The sequence below is a fragment of the Centropristis striata genome, chromosome 4, assembly GCF_030273125.1.
Source record: "Centropristis striata isolate RG_2023a ecotype Rhode Island chromosome 4, C.striata_1.0, whole genome shotgun sequence".
NCBI lineage: Eukaryota > Metazoa > Chordata > Actinopteri > Perciformes > Serranidae > Centropristis > Centropristis striata.
In genome coordinates, this window is record NC_081520.1 from 32,051,961 (window position 1) to 32,069,034 (window position 17,074).

General features: G+C 38.5%; 1 protein-coding gene across 1 annotated transcript in view; it reads left to right on the forward strand.

The window, feature by feature from the left end:
* The window catches only part of LOC131969794 (arf-GAP with Rho-GAP domain, ANK repeat and PH domain-containing protein 1-like), a 61,206-nt gene that overhangs the window by 18,736 nt on the left and 25,396 nt on the right, over positions 1–17,074 (forward strand). Inside the window, exons 4-13 of the mRNA XM_059330998.1 lie at positions 1,545–1,633; positions 1,716–1,798; positions 2,703–2,858; positions 3,559–3,628; positions 4,590–4,710; positions 4,899–5,083; positions 5,570–5,676; positions 7,108–7,307; positions 7,547–7,632; positions 8,362–8,544. Coding sequence (XP_059186981.1) covers positions 1,545–1,633; positions 1,716–1,798; positions 2,703–2,858; positions 3,559–3,628; positions 4,590–4,710; positions 4,899–5,083; positions 5,570–5,676; positions 7,108–7,307; positions 7,547–7,632; positions 8,362–8,544 — 1,280 coding nt within the window. The remainder of the gene's footprint in view (positions 1–1,544; positions 1,634–1,715; positions 1,799–2,702; positions 2,859–3,558; positions 3,629–4,589; positions 4,711–4,898; positions 5,084–5,569; positions 5,677–7,107; positions 7,308–7,546; positions 7,633–8,361; positions 8,545–17,074) is intronic.

Here is a 17,074-nt window from a genome sequence, read left to right on the forward strand (position 1 = left end):
CCACTGCTGAATAAATGTTAACAAAAGAAAAGAAGGGCTTAGTTTTAGGGTTGAGAAGATTTGGAAGAGTCACAACTTCAGTGCAAAAGTAAAAAAAACAATCACAGCTTGCATTATTCACTTTAGCTCTTTGGCTTTTGAGAGTTTGGGTACAAAAATCCCAATAAATCTCAACTGTGTTCATATCTATGACAAACTGCCACAGAAATGGCTGAAATTGAAGCAGCTGAGTAAAGAAACGAGTAAAGATTTATACAGTAAGGAAAGAAGGATACACAAAGCCTAAACAATAAAAACCCAAAGACCTGATGATTATAGTAAAAATGTGTTCTAATAAGTGATTATATAATAATCATGTTTATTTTGTTGCAAAGTATTGCAATGAAACTATGATCTTTTTCTTTGTTCAAATTTGATCTTGCTTCCAAACTTTTGGCCTGTAGTGTAACATAGGTGTAATTTTTCAGACATTGTAATGTAATACTTAATATAATACCTTTTAATAGAAACCTCTTCAGTTTCTAGATGTTGTTCACAATATATTTTTCTGGCTCTTTCAACTTGATATTCTTTAACCTATCCTCATGCTGGAGGGAATATAACTCTGTTTGATATTTGTTATTTAGTCGCTCACCCTGAAAAGCTAGTTCTTCAGAGAGAGAGAGAGAGAGAGAGAGAGAGAGAGAGAGAGAGAGAGATCTACCACACCGACAAACTGGTACCTAGAATAGTTCCAGTAAATTCTTCTGTTGTCGACCCCAGTCGTTTAGTTTCCATGTTCAAAGACAAATCAAAAGAGATAGCTTTACTAACAATCAGTGTTGTAATGTCCCTACTCTTGCTATATCAGTGTTTAACTGCATTCCACAGAATGACTTCCAGTAAGCTGCAGAGAGAGAATATAAACATTGAGTTATCTGTAGGTTACATGTGAGCAAAGTAAAGTCTACTTCAACATGTTCAACATTCCTTCTTTGAATTCCTTTTATCTCTCTGTTCTGCCAGATACATTATCATCTGTCTTGTTTTGATTAATTGTTTCACAAATGAAAATGGAAAAAATACAACCCACCAGATATCCAAAATCAAACATATGCTTTGTGTATACAGGAAGTATAGAGAGCACGCTGCAAAAAACATGAACCTTCCAAGTATTTTCTTCTTATATCTAGCAATATTATCTTAATTATATTGTTTTGAGTATAATCTACCTACTGCCCATAGCTTTATGTTCATTCATTCATTCATTACCATTAACCGCTTATTCGCATTCGGGTCGCGGGTCACTGGAGCCTGGTTGGTTTTTGCAGTGCAATGCTGTTGTTCCAAGTCAGAAAAATGTTGTCAGCCCTGCAAGCAAAGGTCAGATAATGACTACTAGATAATGAGATGATAATTGCGATAATGCTGTTTTGCATTATGGTTAATTAAGGTTTGTCCAAATAACGTCAGTGTCTTAAAGTCTTCCTGCAAAGTAGTCTAAAACTGCAGGAAACTTAAGAAGTCAAACTCCATTTGTTCTCATTTTCTACTTCTTTACTCAGGGTTGGATTCACTCGATGACAATTCTGATGACTACGAGGAGCCAGACTTGTTTTACCCCAGTGTTCATCGAATGAATGCACCAGACAGGGTGAGTGAGAATGTTTTCCTTCCTCTACACTCTCCTTCATATTCTCCAGCACAATGTGAATGACGGCTGTCTTCTCCTATAGGATATGACCCTGCAAGTGCCCCGTATAGCAAAGGGACGGTACAGTTCTTTGTGCAGTGATGATGAGCTGTTGGATGATGATGAGTGAGTCACGCATCAACACAAAAACAAACCATTTACACAAACACAGAAACTCACAATGAGTCTGCACAATAGAAAAAAGGCCAAAGGTTGATCTCGACAGGCTCGAACACATACTACACAATACTACAAGTGTAATGTCCTCTCGTCCTAGATTTAGTTCACAAATGATTAGTAATCTATACACAACAGCATGCTACTTAGGGTCCCTGCAGATCCTTAAAAAGGAATTGAATTAATTAATCAAAAAATTAGGCCTTAATTGTTATGTTATGAAACAGTCTTTCAAAAGTTAAAATGTTAAAGTTAAGATTTTACTACATGGTAAGTAGGGTTTTATATATTATTATATATATATTTTATTATTTTTATGCTGTTGCATTGTAATATCTCAAAATAATTGGTAACATTTAAAAAAAAACAAAAAAAAAACACAAGAAAATCGCAGTAATGTCTTGCATATCCACATAGCGGAACCAACAAAACTGAAACTGTTTCCAGTGAGGATTACAAAAAGCTGGATACAGTGTGCACCAACTGGAGATTTATCTCCAGAGTGTTTAAAGTACAAGTTTATGACAAGTAGTTTCGGCAATTTTATCTAATACACCTATTTACATGACCGATCTGACTGGAAAAAAATATAGTTTTTACTCTCATGGATGTTTATAGATAAATTTGTAAACACTGAAACTTCTTCTCGGAGCCCTGCAGAAACCCTGAGGCAACCCTTCATTTCCGTGGTGAAATAAAATCTATGCTTGTTGGTTTACTGGTTGATAAATTGGTAGATTAATTTGTTCCGAAAGATTATACAAGATTATCATACATATATTAATATCTGGTTGCTTCATGTAAATATTGTTTACTAAGTGTTTGTGTTTGTGTGTTTATTTCTGAACATCAGAGGTTCAACCCAGTGGGAGGACAGCGACATCAGTAGTCAGCAAGGAAGTATCTACCTGCCAAAAAATGGCAGACTGGCTCCAGCTACTAAAGACGACAGCTCTCAGCTTGCTGCTGTCATCAAGATGGGCTGGCTGGACAAGAATCCACCTCAGGGGTAGGAATTGCAACACACACACACACACACACACACACACACACACGACCTACATGAACTGCTTATTCATCGCCAATTCATTCAGCTGCCTAAACACAGATAGAGCTGCAGATTCATTTATACTGGGTTAGCAGTTTATTAGGTACACTTGTATGACGTAAACAGTCAAATTTGACTAAAATATGCTTTTTGTTGACATTGTGTCAAGGGTTTGTGGTCAAATTTGTAGTCATTTTTGTGATGTTGGATTATATTGATTTTATTTTTTTATTTAAACACTTAAAATACAATTTCATTTGGGGTTGTGCTAATAAATGAGTATCAATAATCTACATAGATATCTGCTGTGTAAATGGCATTAGTACTGTCTCAATCACACTTTAAACTATTCAAAATATCAAGGCATGATTTCACTGAAGGGGCTGTTTTAATACCCGAACAAATGCAAATTAGCGTTTTCATGCCTTTCATTTTATTCTTCACAAAATGACTGTTGTATGGTTGGGTTAAGATGATTTGCATGGAATTTTAGTCTCACCACTAAAAATATCTGCGGTGAAACCACTGTCACAGTGAAACGCTTCAAATTTCTGCCCAGTTTAACGATGCAAATCCTCTATCCCAGTTCCTCTTGTATTACAGTGAAAGTAGTTTGAATTTCACACAATGAATATTTGTCTGTGTGTGTTCTCATACACAGGGCCCTTTATTATCAGAGACGATGGGTGAAGCTGGATGTCGACTACCTGAGATACTTTGACAATGACAAGGTAACAAACATGCACAATCACATGATCACATGAGTCACTTAGTATCTATCAAAAGTGAGATGTTAACAGCACGGAAGCACTACTGAAGCAGCGTTCAGTCTGTTCCGTCCTCACCAACTCTAAAGGACAACTCTGAGGACAGCAGCCGCCATACTGTCACCAAACTGACTGACAGCTGAAATCTCAAAACAGAATAGTTTTCAAGTGGGCTCAGGTGGACACCATATACACATACACATTGTATAAAGTATATATTCATTTTTCCTTCCCCACCCTCTAGAAGGAGCAATGGAAATATGCTTATAGTTAAACTTTCTTCATAATGAAACCGGGGCCAATGTTCAGTACTTACTAATAAGTTTCCAATACATTGCAAAAACAAGAAATAAGGAAAAAATAAATAGAATTAAGCAAATACAGGCTTAGAATACAGGTGTTTAGGGACCAGTCCAACTTATTATCCAGGTATACACCTAGATACTTATAACTTGGCATCACCTCGATGTCCACCCTACAGGTATTCACTGGCTGAAAAGTGTTCAAACTACATGCAACTAAAACTCTCAACTGGAACCAATATTTTAGGTAACAGCTCACCATATTTAACAGTTGAATAACTTGAAAAGCATGAACAAGCTCACAATGTCAATCCTAAAAAGAAGTCTTTAAACAATAAGTAAATAACATAATCACATAATAATAATAATATTAATAATAATAATAAAATAAGCACATAAAGCTATGGTCAGTAGGTAAATTATACTAAAACAATACAATTGAGATAATATTGCTAGATATAAGAAGAAAATACTTAGTAAGCTTACACAACAGATACCAAATATACGGCTCACTGAAGCTTCTCTAAATGAGTAATGGAAAAATAATGGTACTTGCTAAAAGGAAATAACCTTCTTCTGTAAAAACTCTGTAATTGTTGCTGTGTGTGTGTGGTATGTTGTAGGAGGTGTATTCTAAGGGGATCATCTCTACTGCCTTCATCACTAATGTGACCAGTGTGGGAGAGCTGAAGTTTGAGGTCGTCACAAACAACCGAACATTTATCTTCAGGGCTGAAAATGAAGGTCTGTGTGTTTGTGTTGTCCGGTCATTTGTGTTGCCTACACACATAACATTTTTTTAGTGTTTACAAGATGTCATGTGCATTTGTCTTATGCATGTCAAATATGCATGTGTCTTGGTTCACATCTGTTTGTGCATGCACATTTTATTTCACACGTTTATTCATACATATGTTTGCACGTCCATACAGTTGAACGAAATGACTGGGTGGCAGTACTGCAGGACTGCACCAGAGGGCGCCAACGACGCAGCACCATAAACCCTTACTCACCTTTGACCCCAGAGTATCAGGGCTATCTGGAGCTCAGAGGGCTACGTTCCAAACTTTATACTGTTGTCGCCTCAGATAAAGTCTTTCTCTACAAAAACATGGAGGTAAGGACCCTCTGTGTGTGTGTGATTGCAGAAGTAGACAGTGGGGACAAATCACATAGTGGAGTGGACTTTATTTTTTGGAGAATTCTGTGTATTAAACTGCACCAAGGAAGGGTTCCATTGAGTGATTAAAATACATCTACTTATTTCTAATTGATTGTAGAAATAAATGAAAATGATGTACCATTCTTGTGGAACAATTTTCCTGTTTTGCCTTTGCAAAAAGCAAAGGATGAAATTGATGACATGACTCACATAAGCTTTCTCATTTCTGTTTAGCTTTCCCTTCACATTTTTAAATTCACTGTGTCATACAAATGTATCAGATTGAACATCAGCCTATATTTTTGGCTGAATTTATGGCTAAATTTGCAGAATCCTTCAGCCTACTCCACATCAAAGAAAACAGTATAGTTAATGTAATATAACAATTTCAAATGACATTTAAACAAAAAGTTGAGCCAGTTTTTTTTTCTTTTCTTCCAGGATTTTCGTATAGGACTGGGAATCACATCCATTGAGATGAATGTAGGAAATATTAAAGAGACAGATCGTCGTGGCTTTGATCTCACCACACCCTACCGCATCTTCAGGTACTGCATGGACATAAAGATAGTAAACTATTGACCTGGATGTGTGCTTTGTGTATAGGCCTGTCACGATAAATACTATATCGATGTATCGTTCAGTATATAAAGATGGACACAATAGTTTTTTATGCACACAATATATTGTCGCTTACATGCATGACTTTTTGTGCTTTTTTGTGTTTAAAGTGAAGCTGCAAATTTTTGACAGGCAGTATGAATTGCTGAAAAAAAAACCCCATAATGATTATCTCATTGCAATGTTTTGTTAACAGAGCCTGAAAGTCTATTTTATTGGTTTTGGTTGTAGTTTAGTTATTTATGTTTTATTTATCTAGGATATTTTAATATTTCTTTTCCACATTTCAATTCCAATGTTTAATATTCTCAAGATTTAAAAATTAATTGCTGTGGAAAAGGATGTACTTATTATGCTCTAATATTGTTGGAAAACTAAAACGACATCGATACAACGAAACTATCGTTTATCTTGATAGTTTCTGGGAAAATGTATTGTTCTAAAAAAATGTGGTATCTTGACAGGCCTATTTGTGTATGTAATTATCCTGTGCATATACATACGTTTATGTATTGTACAATGTCTGTCTCATTTTTACTTTGTCGTCATAACAAAGGATTTATGTTTTCCCATAAGGATTTAAGTGCAACGGCTGAGTAGGTTTTGGTGCCGGGAAATCAGATCATGTTGTTTTACTGAGAGCTCCCACCGTCCAGCTATACTCAGGGTCCTCAGCAGGACATCTTTGGAGGATGTGAAAAGCCCTTTGTGTGTGTGTGTGTGTGTGTGTGTGTGTGTGTGTGTGTGTGTGTGTGTGTGTGTGTGAGTGTGTGAGTGTGTGAGTGTGTGAGTGTGTGAGTGTGTGAGTGTGTGAGTGTGTGTGTGTGTGTGTGTGTGTGTGAAGAAGAGTGAGGGAGATGTGTGTGCACAAGTGTTTGTGCTGGTGTGGTGTGTGTGGTCCTTTGGCTGACAGTACAGCCTGCAGTGCAAGGGCTCAGCTTGACAGGATGGGGAAATCTGAAAAGGCTTGTGTATTTGTATAAGAGTCGGACTGTGAGTCAGTGTGTGTCTCGGTCTAAGTGTGCATTTCTACTTGTTTGAGAAGTGTGTACATGAGAAGTGTGATGTGTGTTGTTGGAGAAATGAGAAGAGGAAGGCTTCAGACATGGGAGTCTGCGTCAAGCCACAAATCTGTCTGTGTGTGTGATCATGTGTTTGTATAGTTTCCAGTCTTTGACTCCAGTATATTTAGCAAAACAAGAGCAAAGCAGATTCAGTACTCAGTGGGCTCACGAGCATAAGGACACACTCACTCATTCACACACGCAAAAGCTTTTTCCTTTCTATCACTTGGTAGTTGTTATCGACACCATCATGACGGCATTGACACTCGGCCGTATGTTTGTGTCTGTCCGCAGTTTCATCGCGGAGTCAGAGCAGCTGCGAGAGCAGTGGGTGGACGCCATGAGGGATGCGATAGGTGAGGCGCTGTCGAATAGTGAGGTGGCAGAGCGGATCTGGGCGGAGCCTAGCAACAGCCTCTGCGCTGACTGTGAAGCTCCCAAGCCGGAGTGGGCTGCCATCAACTTGTGTGTGGTGCTCTGCAAACGATGCGCAGGTTTGTGTGTGGGGAGGTGTCCAGATTTGTACATTTGTCATTGTGAATATTTCCTGTTTCAATAAGTTTTGGCATAGTTTTCTACATGTTTTTGTTCACTAATGTCTTTGAAATTTGGTTAGAGATACTGACGAAATATTGATTTTGGTGTAAAAACTCGTATTGTTGCAGAAGAATATCACAGTATAATTACACCGTCTTTTTGCACTTTATCCTCAAAGTGTGTGTGTCTGTTTCAGGAGAGCACAGAGGGCTGGGTCCTAGCATCTCAAAGGTCCGTAGTCTGAAGATGGACAGGAAAGTCTGGACAGAGGAGCTTATACAGGTACACACACACGCACACACAGATTTTTTTTATACAGGAAAAAGTAATCAAATCTTTACCAAGAAAAATTATAAGATGTCCCTACAGAGACATGAACTGCTTATTCATCGCCAATTCATTTAAATGCTGTAACACAGATAGAGCTGCAGATTCATTTATACTGGGTTAGCAGTTTATTTGACTAAAATATGCTTTTTGTTGACATTGTGTCAAGGGTTTGTGGTCAAATTTGTAGTCATTTCTGTGATGTTGGATTATATTGATTTACACTCAAAAGGGTAGAGAATATTAGTCACTTATTGCAATACAATGCAATGACATTTTTATTTTTAAACACTTAAAATACAATTATTGTAAAGTGTAGCTTATATCTCTTCATAGACTGCCAGCTGTCTGATCTGTGTGCACTAAAAAATATCTGGTGTTCAAACAAAGTCCTGGCCCTGCAAATGGGAAATAAACAAAGTTGCATAGAGCAAGACACACAACACTATTATGTTAGAGCTTGTGCACAGAACAGGGAAAAGCCCATGGATGTTTAAAGAGAAAGGCAGCAAGATCGAAGGTAAATCTGGCACAAGCTAACGTTCTGAAGGAGCAGAATCTCCAGAATTGTTGATTCCACATTAAATCAACTGCAGAGTGTATATTGTCAGACAATAACGACCATCTTGATCTCTAAACAAGCTTCCTCAGGTTTTAATCCCCTAAACACTACCTGTGTTGCAGTTGTTCTTGTTGCTGGGCAATGAGCGGGTAAACAGTTTCTGGGCAGCTAACGTCCCGCCAAGTGAAGCTTTGACAACCTCTAGCTGCAGCGACGAGAGACGGCGATTCATCACGAACAAATACCGCCAGGGCAAATACAGGAAGTACCACCCTCTGTACGGAAATCAGAAAGAGCTCAACAATGTAAGTTGAAATCCCTGTTTTGATTGTTTGCTTTTGTCTGGCTAACCCACTTTTTTTTTTTTAAATACTCTTTTGAGAGAGCGATGCGCTATGTATTTCTATTTATACATAAAATAAGTAAGTAAATAAAAAGACAACAGGAGACAGGTAAACGAAGAGCACATACATAAAATAAAGGAAAGGGCAGACAGTCCTCATCTTCCAGGGACAGATTTATAGTTATAGCTACTGTAAAAAGGAATCCAATGGTTCCCAGATCCTCCTGAACTTGTTCGATTTGTGATTAAGGTCATGAGTCAACTTCTCGAGAGGAATAAGAGCAGTAATCTGTGATATCCACATGTCGACTGTAGGGATCTGGGGAGTTGACCACTGCAGCAAGATACATTTTTTAGCCAAAAACAAAAGATTTATCAACAGAGATTTTTGTGTCCGTGCCTGAAAAATTGTCTGGAGCATGATTAAGTAGATAGAAAGAAGGAGTCAACAAAAAACTGTTTACCAGTGACCTCCTGGATTACAGAGTGAACCCCCTTGCCGAAAGTCTGGATGCAGTCACATGACCAAAACAAGTGGATAAATGTACAAACTGGTGTGTAATAAGTTTGGTGAAAAAAGTTCTGTTCATGTATAGAGATGGAAGTACATTTAGGAAAAATTCCGCTGCATATCTTATCCCAGTCTACAGAATTAAATGTCACCTCCAGATCGCGCTCCCACAACAGCTTCAGAGAGTCATAGCCTAAAGAATCAGAGTAAAGTAGCAAAGAATAGATCTAGGAAATCAGTCCTTTGGGAGATTTGGCCAGAACTATAGTGTTTTCCAGCTCTGACAGTCTCATGCGGATCACGCTTGTCCTCAAGAGAGACCCTATAAAGAAGGATATTAAAATCGGCCCTGATTTTACCAACAGGTCTATAAAGTTTGACAGGCCCTTAGATGCCCACTCCATCAAACCAATGAAATCTGTGCTGGTAAATCTGGCTTCAGAGCCAGGGGAAAATGGAGGGAGATGACAGGGGGAATATTCAGATATTTCTTACATCTCACCAAACCATTAATGTGTTATAAACAATTATGTTGTTCTTGAGATGATTTAACTGATCTATGTTATTGATAAAAGGAAGGGAGTTAAGCCTTCTGGGATAGCAAGATAGGGATTCAAGACCCAACCATAAGGAATCTTTGCCGTTCATAAACCAATTTGACATTGTTTTAAATTGCGCTGACCAATAATATAGTTGTTGATTGGGCAGGGACAAGCCTCCCAGATCCTTTGGCTTAGTAAGTATAGAGAACTTAACTCTTTGATGTTTGTTGTTCCAATTATAGCGAGAAATATGAGAATTCAGTGACTTATAAAAGGCAGGGGTCAAGTAGCACTGGAGATTTTGAAATAATTATTTCAATCGAGGAAGATTATTAACCCTTTGCAACAATTTTGTAGTCCACGTTGAGGAGACTAATAGCCCTAAATGATGAACAATCTAAAGGGTTTTTATCTTTTTTTTAAAAAGTAGACTAATGGATGCCTATCTCCAGGAGGGTGGGATGCCGTCTTTTAAAATAGCAATGATTTCGGGCATAAAAATTAGGTGGATCTCTGGCCAAAATTTCTTAAAAAATTCCAATGGAAGCCAATCTGGGCCTGGACATTTCCCATTTGGCATAGACTGGATTGCGGCCCAAACCTCCTCTGGTGTGAATGCAGCGTCTAAGCTGGAGAAATCCTCTTCCGCAACGGTAGGCAAAGGAATATTGTTCAAATATGAAGCGATAGCAGCAGCGTCAGCCTTTTCTGCACTCTACAGGGATTTATAAAAATCCTAGAATGTGCTATTGACAATCACTCGATCAAATATGACAACCCCATTCTGTGTTCTTATCATGTTAATTGAGCGATCATTATTTTTGATTTTTCATTTGGTGGGCAAGCAAGCGACTGGATTTATTACCAAATTCATAATATTTCTGTTTAGTGTAAAGTAATAGTTTCTGGACATGACGAGCACGATCCATATTAAGTTCAGTCTTAACAGCTACAAATGCCTTTAAGTTTGCTAGTGTGGGTGACTAATTATGTATTTGCTCCAGCCTAATCGCTTCTTTTTCAAGGTTTTTTCTGTTTTCCCATAAGACTTTTTTTCTGATGAGAGCTATAGGAAATAAGGTGTACACGTAAAGTGGCTTTAGCTGCATCCCAGATTGTAGTAGAGGACACCGGAGAGCTTTTATTATCGAGCCAGAATTGTGATAGGTTGTTCCGGACAAAGGTGCAAAAAGGGCCGCTATTAAAAAAATCTCCATGTGGGAGTTTTAGGAATGTTAAATGCTGGGTTAATGTACAGATGTACCAGAGCATGTCTGATATAACAATAGGGTCTATACAATAGGATTTTTCCAGCAGCTGTGTGCATATGTCTCATAGAGGGTCACAGGTTTAGTTGTGACTGGATATTGCACTATTGTCATATACACATACCATACACTGTACATCTGCATGCTTACTACTCAGACCATGAGTAAGACTCTAAGAATAAAGAAGTGACCAGATAGTTCTTGTATTTACTTGTTAGATATGTTGACTGAGAGACAACAAAAACTGCTTTTCCTGTCAAACCAGTTCCAAAGAACTTGCAATACACCAAAGGAGAGCATTTATTCTTTTTTATTTAAGCAAATGTGAAAGCACTCTGAAAGCCCATCTTAATAATCTGAATCTCCAGTCAGTGACAAAAAAGTAGCTGCCATTAACTCCTTCAGTGTTTGATGTTTTTTTCCAGCTAATTGATTATGCAAGCTACATTTGTAGCTTCACCTCAAAGTGGGGCATTCAAGGGACTGATTTGAACTCACTGCAGTTTGAGTGAAACACAGGTTCCTTGATTGCAAAAGATGGCTGAATCCCTGATTAAGTACAACATGTAATATGCAGTCTGCCATTCAGAGTAAAGCTATATTAGAGTAATTAGAGTGATATTTCAGATGTTTACGAACGAACTCCTGCAAATTCTTGGCTCGCTTCTGAGTCACCTGTGCTTGGGAAACATATAAGCTCATACTGGTGGTGTAACAGAATCAGCAGTGATTACAGTACCTGTAGACAACAGCTCTCTCAGGATGGGCTGCCAGTGTATCTGTCCTTGTTAATGGGGAATTCAGTAAGCACACCTGCTCTGTCAACATGATGAAGTTTGGTCAGTAAAAGTCAAAAAGTAGGACACGTGGGAACACTTTCCGAATGGCTAGAGTCTGGGGTTTTATATCGTGCCCTCACTGTGCTCCACTGTGTGCAGTAAAGGTCTTAGTGTTTCAGAACCTGCTGGGTCACTCATTAGCTGCTTAACCCACTTACCGCAAACAATGTGGACTGCTCACAGACACACTCAGTGTGTGAGTGAGTCACTTTTAGCACCTGACTGTGAGTTCTATTTTTCCTCCCTCAAGCGTTCAGGCTTGTCTCTCTCTGTGTGTTTGAGTGTTTGTGAGTCACTGTGTTTGGGATGTGTAGAAGGAGATAAAGGAAGTTTTCCTATTGTCACACACTCACATACCAATCACTGCTTGTTTTGGGTCAAACCATTTTTGTTCAGCTGCTGGTCCTCCCTTGTTCATTCAGTCCTCCCTTTCGATGGCTATCTCTTTTTCCTGTTTCTATTTTTTCTCTGAGGCGACCTCTTGACTGAACATGATCAGTTTTCTGTCTGTTTGTCTGAATGCAACTTGCCCTAATTTCAAACAGATGCGGTCGTACCTGTTCTTTTGAATTTAAATACTTGAAGTTCCTCAGCTCTGCATTGCTACTCTTTCCACTTGGGTGTGTCTTAAGAAATAATAGACTCTGCAATGTGTTTGTGTCAACTATGCAGTTATGTGAAAATGACTATAAGGCTGTGTGTGTGTGTGTGTGTGTGTGTCTGTGTGTGTGTAAAAGAGCAAAAAGCAGACATTTCTGTCCTGTGTGAGTCGCTTCAGGTTTCTTTATCTAGTCCTGGCTTTTTATCCCCACTTCTCTGTTTCCTTTCTTCTTTGTTTTTCCTTTTTTTTTTGAACGTGACATCATTACTCACTGCTTAAGCTGGAATGTGCTGTAACTCCGCCTCCCCCTCTCTTCCCCTCCTCATTGTTTGGCTGCGACTGCAGAAGAAAGTTGATCTCTTCACTCCTGGCTCTTTTTCTTGTTGTGTAAGTTTGGAGTATTTCTTTAACTTTCTGCCAGACTAAAGCACCACAAACTAGTTTTTCTTGACATTTGCAACTTTGTGTGAATGTCTGCGTTGACTGACATTCAGAGAGGAGTGGTTGAAAGGAACTGAAAACTTACAGGTAAGGTTGTTTGTGCTGGTGAGCTGTAGCATAGGGTAGTGAAAGTATTTTGTGTATCTGCATCTGTGTGCCTGTCTTTGAAGGTTATCTCTGTTAATAATGTGAGTTTAAATGGGGTAGGTTAGTGTGTGCCTATAGCAATGTGTGTCAATGGACTTTGGATCTCTGACAGTATGTGAACTCAGTGCAGTCAAACAAACCCATATTTGTGGTGCCTAGTTTGTCTTGAGACTATAAGGACTGCTGAACTGTAGCTCTATGTCAGTGAGCACATTAGAGTTATTGTATGATTTTCACTGGGAGTGGGCTGAGATACGTTTACATGCATATGAATGTGTGTGTAGGCATGTTTCTGTGTCTTTTTGCATTTTTGATCCGCGTTGCTCTCGTGTGTGTCCATGTGTTCTCAGAGTAGTAGACAGGCTCACCTCTTTCAATGGACATCATTGTCTCTCTCACTCTATCCCGTCCTGCTTTGTGTCCCCTTTCTCTTTGCCTCTCTGTTCTGTCCTAGGTAGGTCAACTATTGATGCTTTCATTTATTGAATAAGTACCATATCCTCTTGCTGGAACACAGTGTTGTAGCGAACGATAATTCAAAATGTTTTGGAGCATGCAGTACTGGCTTTAGAGATGCCTGCCTTCTAATCGAAGTGCTAAAAAGAAATGTTTGAAAAACTCAACAGCATTGTCTCTTTCTAGAAATCATGACCTGTTTACTCAAGATATCCCACAGATATAAACATACAAATAGTTCTATTATACTTTGAGAAGGCAGACATATCTGTGGCTTTTATCACTCTACACATCACACCAAAATAATCCAGACTGATAAACAGAACTTCAGCTAAAAGAAAAAGAAAGAAAAAGGTGCATTTTTGATTTGGGGATGAACTGTCTGTTTAAGTTCGGGGAAGTTATCACAACTAAGACTCTTCCTCATCATCCATCTTTGTTGCCTTTGCTATAACAAAGCTATCAGTTTCCAAAGATTGCAAAACCCATTCAGTGCTATCATACTACATTGTATCTCACATATCGTTTTTGTTATCTTTCCACCTGACCTGCCCAACCACAAAGAATGATCTGAGGCTTTTTGAGCATGTGTTTATTGTGTTTATGTTGGTTGCATGGGCTTCTGACAATCAGCATGTTTTTGGTCCTTATTATAGCAAACTTACACAGCTGAGATGCAGTAGTTAAAACTCTTTATGGGCTTGTTTTTGTGCTTTTATAGCTTTGGAAAGTGGCTTCCATATAAGAAAAGCTCCATGTCTCTCGTCCTTTTATTTCTGGTCATTCCCTGCTTTTGCTCATTCTATTGTCTCATCTTTCTTCCCTTTTTTTCCAACTCAAGTCTCCTCATTTCCTCATTCACACTGTCGAATTTTAGGTCATAAATCCTTTACAGAGGGTTGGATAGAATCTGCTTTTTTGTTTATTTTTCTTTTACTCCATCTTTGTGTCTGTCTTTCTGTTTTTCCTTAAAGCAATGTTCATTCTTTTCTTTCCCTTCTTCATCTGTCTGGCTTTTCACCTCCAGCTCCTTCTCCTGTATACTGTCCCTGGTGAGGTAATGACGGAATGTATGCGGATTACTGCTCCTTCTCATCTGGATTTAATATGTAGTTGTGCACACACACATATATAAATGTGTGCTTTTGGTTGGATGTTTAGTATATGCTGAAATGGACAAAGCGGCTGCATATGTTCGTCTGCACATGGGAGGTCTCAGTGTTGTATTTGTAGCCAAGTACAATCATTCTCTGATTAATGTGCCCTAATAAAACGCTTTCATCTTCCTTTCATAATATTTTTCTTTCTTCTTTGCCTCATCTCTTTCTTTTCCTCCAATTCTGTCCCATATAACTGCAGAGGCCAAATGGAGCCCTGTGATTTCAGACACACCCAGATAAAATCTCTCTCTCTCTTTCTCTCTCTCTCTCTCTCTCTGTCTCTCTGTCTCTCTGTCTCTCTGTCTCTCTGTCTCTCTGTCTCTCTCTCGCTCTCTCTCTCTGGGGAAATGGGGTAAGATTCTTGAATTCCCTTCTCCTCTCTCTTTCCGTGTGTGTGTGTGTGTGTGTGTATGTGTGTGTGTTATTACATTACTCTTTCATAGGCAGCAGATGTTGGAGGGCGTGAGGTCTTTAAACACCCATTTCCTCATTGTGCTTTGTTCTGATTGGTGCACTTCAATTGGTCAGAAGGTACATGGTGGGCTATTGGCACTTTACAGGACACTGACCTACATACAACATGCCTTCCACATGTATGTCCACATGGGACAGAGGGCTGGTTTTGTTCAGATTTACTGGAACACAAAGTTATCAGGAATGTGTCACCACCAAATGTCACTCTGTACTAGTTTGCAACAAGGCACTGTTTCTGACCTGCACTGTGTTTGTGGTGAAATTACAGTAAATCATGATATGGCTTGGATTGTACAGTAGCACCATGGCTAATTTTATCCTGCAGGGATTGATCTGAAGTATTGATTTTTGTGGCGCCAGCCAGCACGGCTAAACAAGATGATCAGGTCAATATCGTAGTAGATTTTCACTCATAACCCCAGTGACGTAGAGCAGGCTAAACGCATGCTTTTATTTATAGAATACCTTTTTTATTAGTGCTCCAAAGGCCCAGTAAACAACATTCGTTCAGTTCATTCTTGTAATAAAAAATTAAAAAAAAGTTTGCAGGAAGATAAAGCAAAAGATGGCAAGAAGTGAGTGGATTATTGCAGGAGAAATACAGTACATTGTGTCTCTGGCAAAGGAAAAGAGAAAGTGTGGTGCCAAATCCAAGCAGAAAAAGGTGGTGATGCAAAACGTCGATCAAAGTCACCCCAGGGATCCGCACTCTGTCTAGCATATGGTTTCCCATTGATCTGGTTTTCTAAAATAGTGCTGCAAACATACAGTACTGGCGTTCATACTTTTCTGACTGTTCTTTCATGTTCAGAATTAAATCTTTTGAACCCTCTCACCTTGAACGTTTCACTGTTCCCCTTTACTCTAGTTGGACTTATTTTACCTCTTCCACTCTGATCACAGATGTCACTAATTTACTGGATTTACTATTCCGAAGTTTTAAACTGGAAGACAGTGTTAATTCTCATTTTCCCTTTCTTTTCTGCTACAGTATAGATCAATAGATAGATACCTGGAGTAACATAAAAATAAAATAAATCGAGGTATGTGCAACATTAAAATAATAATAATAATGATAACTCTACCTGTACAGAAGAAAAGATAAAAAACAAAATGAGATTTACACACTATATGCATATGAGTTTGTGCAATAGATGGACTTGTGCAGAGAGTATTGACATTATATAAATATTAAATATATACACACGGTGACAGTGGTGAGATTATCTGCCACATAGCGGTGAGCTGTTGTAAAGTCCAATTGTGAACTGTAAGAAAGACGTCCTAAACCTATGTTTGTGATATGTGTTTTGCAGTATTGAAAAACAAAAAACCATATAAAAACATATAAAAAGAAGACGATGGTTAATACATTTAAATTATATTACTCACAACTTTAACAACTCTAGTAATCAAAATGTATAATGTTAATGTATTAATTTAAAGTCCCTTCCTTGCTTTAATAACGTTACCATTACTCCAGGTTGTTCTTACATTCTTCATCAGTTGTTTTTTTCACAATATCACCACTTTTAATAGTTTACTAGCAATTGAGCCATAAAATGAAGGTTCAAGTGTACTTGAAAATGTCAATCCATTCTTTGCTGCATATATGAACAAAAAGGAGCTGCTGAAAAAGCAGACCTTTGTAGCCACTTAAATATCTAGAGTGCACTGTAAAATAATTTATTTCCATGCCCAGCTCGGTTGTGGCACCCACATATGACACTCATGTGATCCATGTGTTGAGGTAGTTGTTGGGTTGTACAGTGTATGTATACGTGGGTGTGTTCCACTCCAGATGGCTGACAACAGAAATGCAGTTCGTCTCTGTGACTGTTGTGTGTGTGTGTGTTTGTGTCTAGAGGTTTCTTGTGCAATTTGAATCTTTGTTAATTGGTTTATTTGTGTGTGTGTGTGTGTGTGTGTGTGTGTGTGTGTTTGAGCGTGTGTGCGCGCATAGAGGCTCAACTCTGCTTAATTAGGGGAGGGGTTCTGTCTGTGTGTGACATAGTGCTGTGGAATTTCTCAATCAGATCCAAAACAGCTTGTG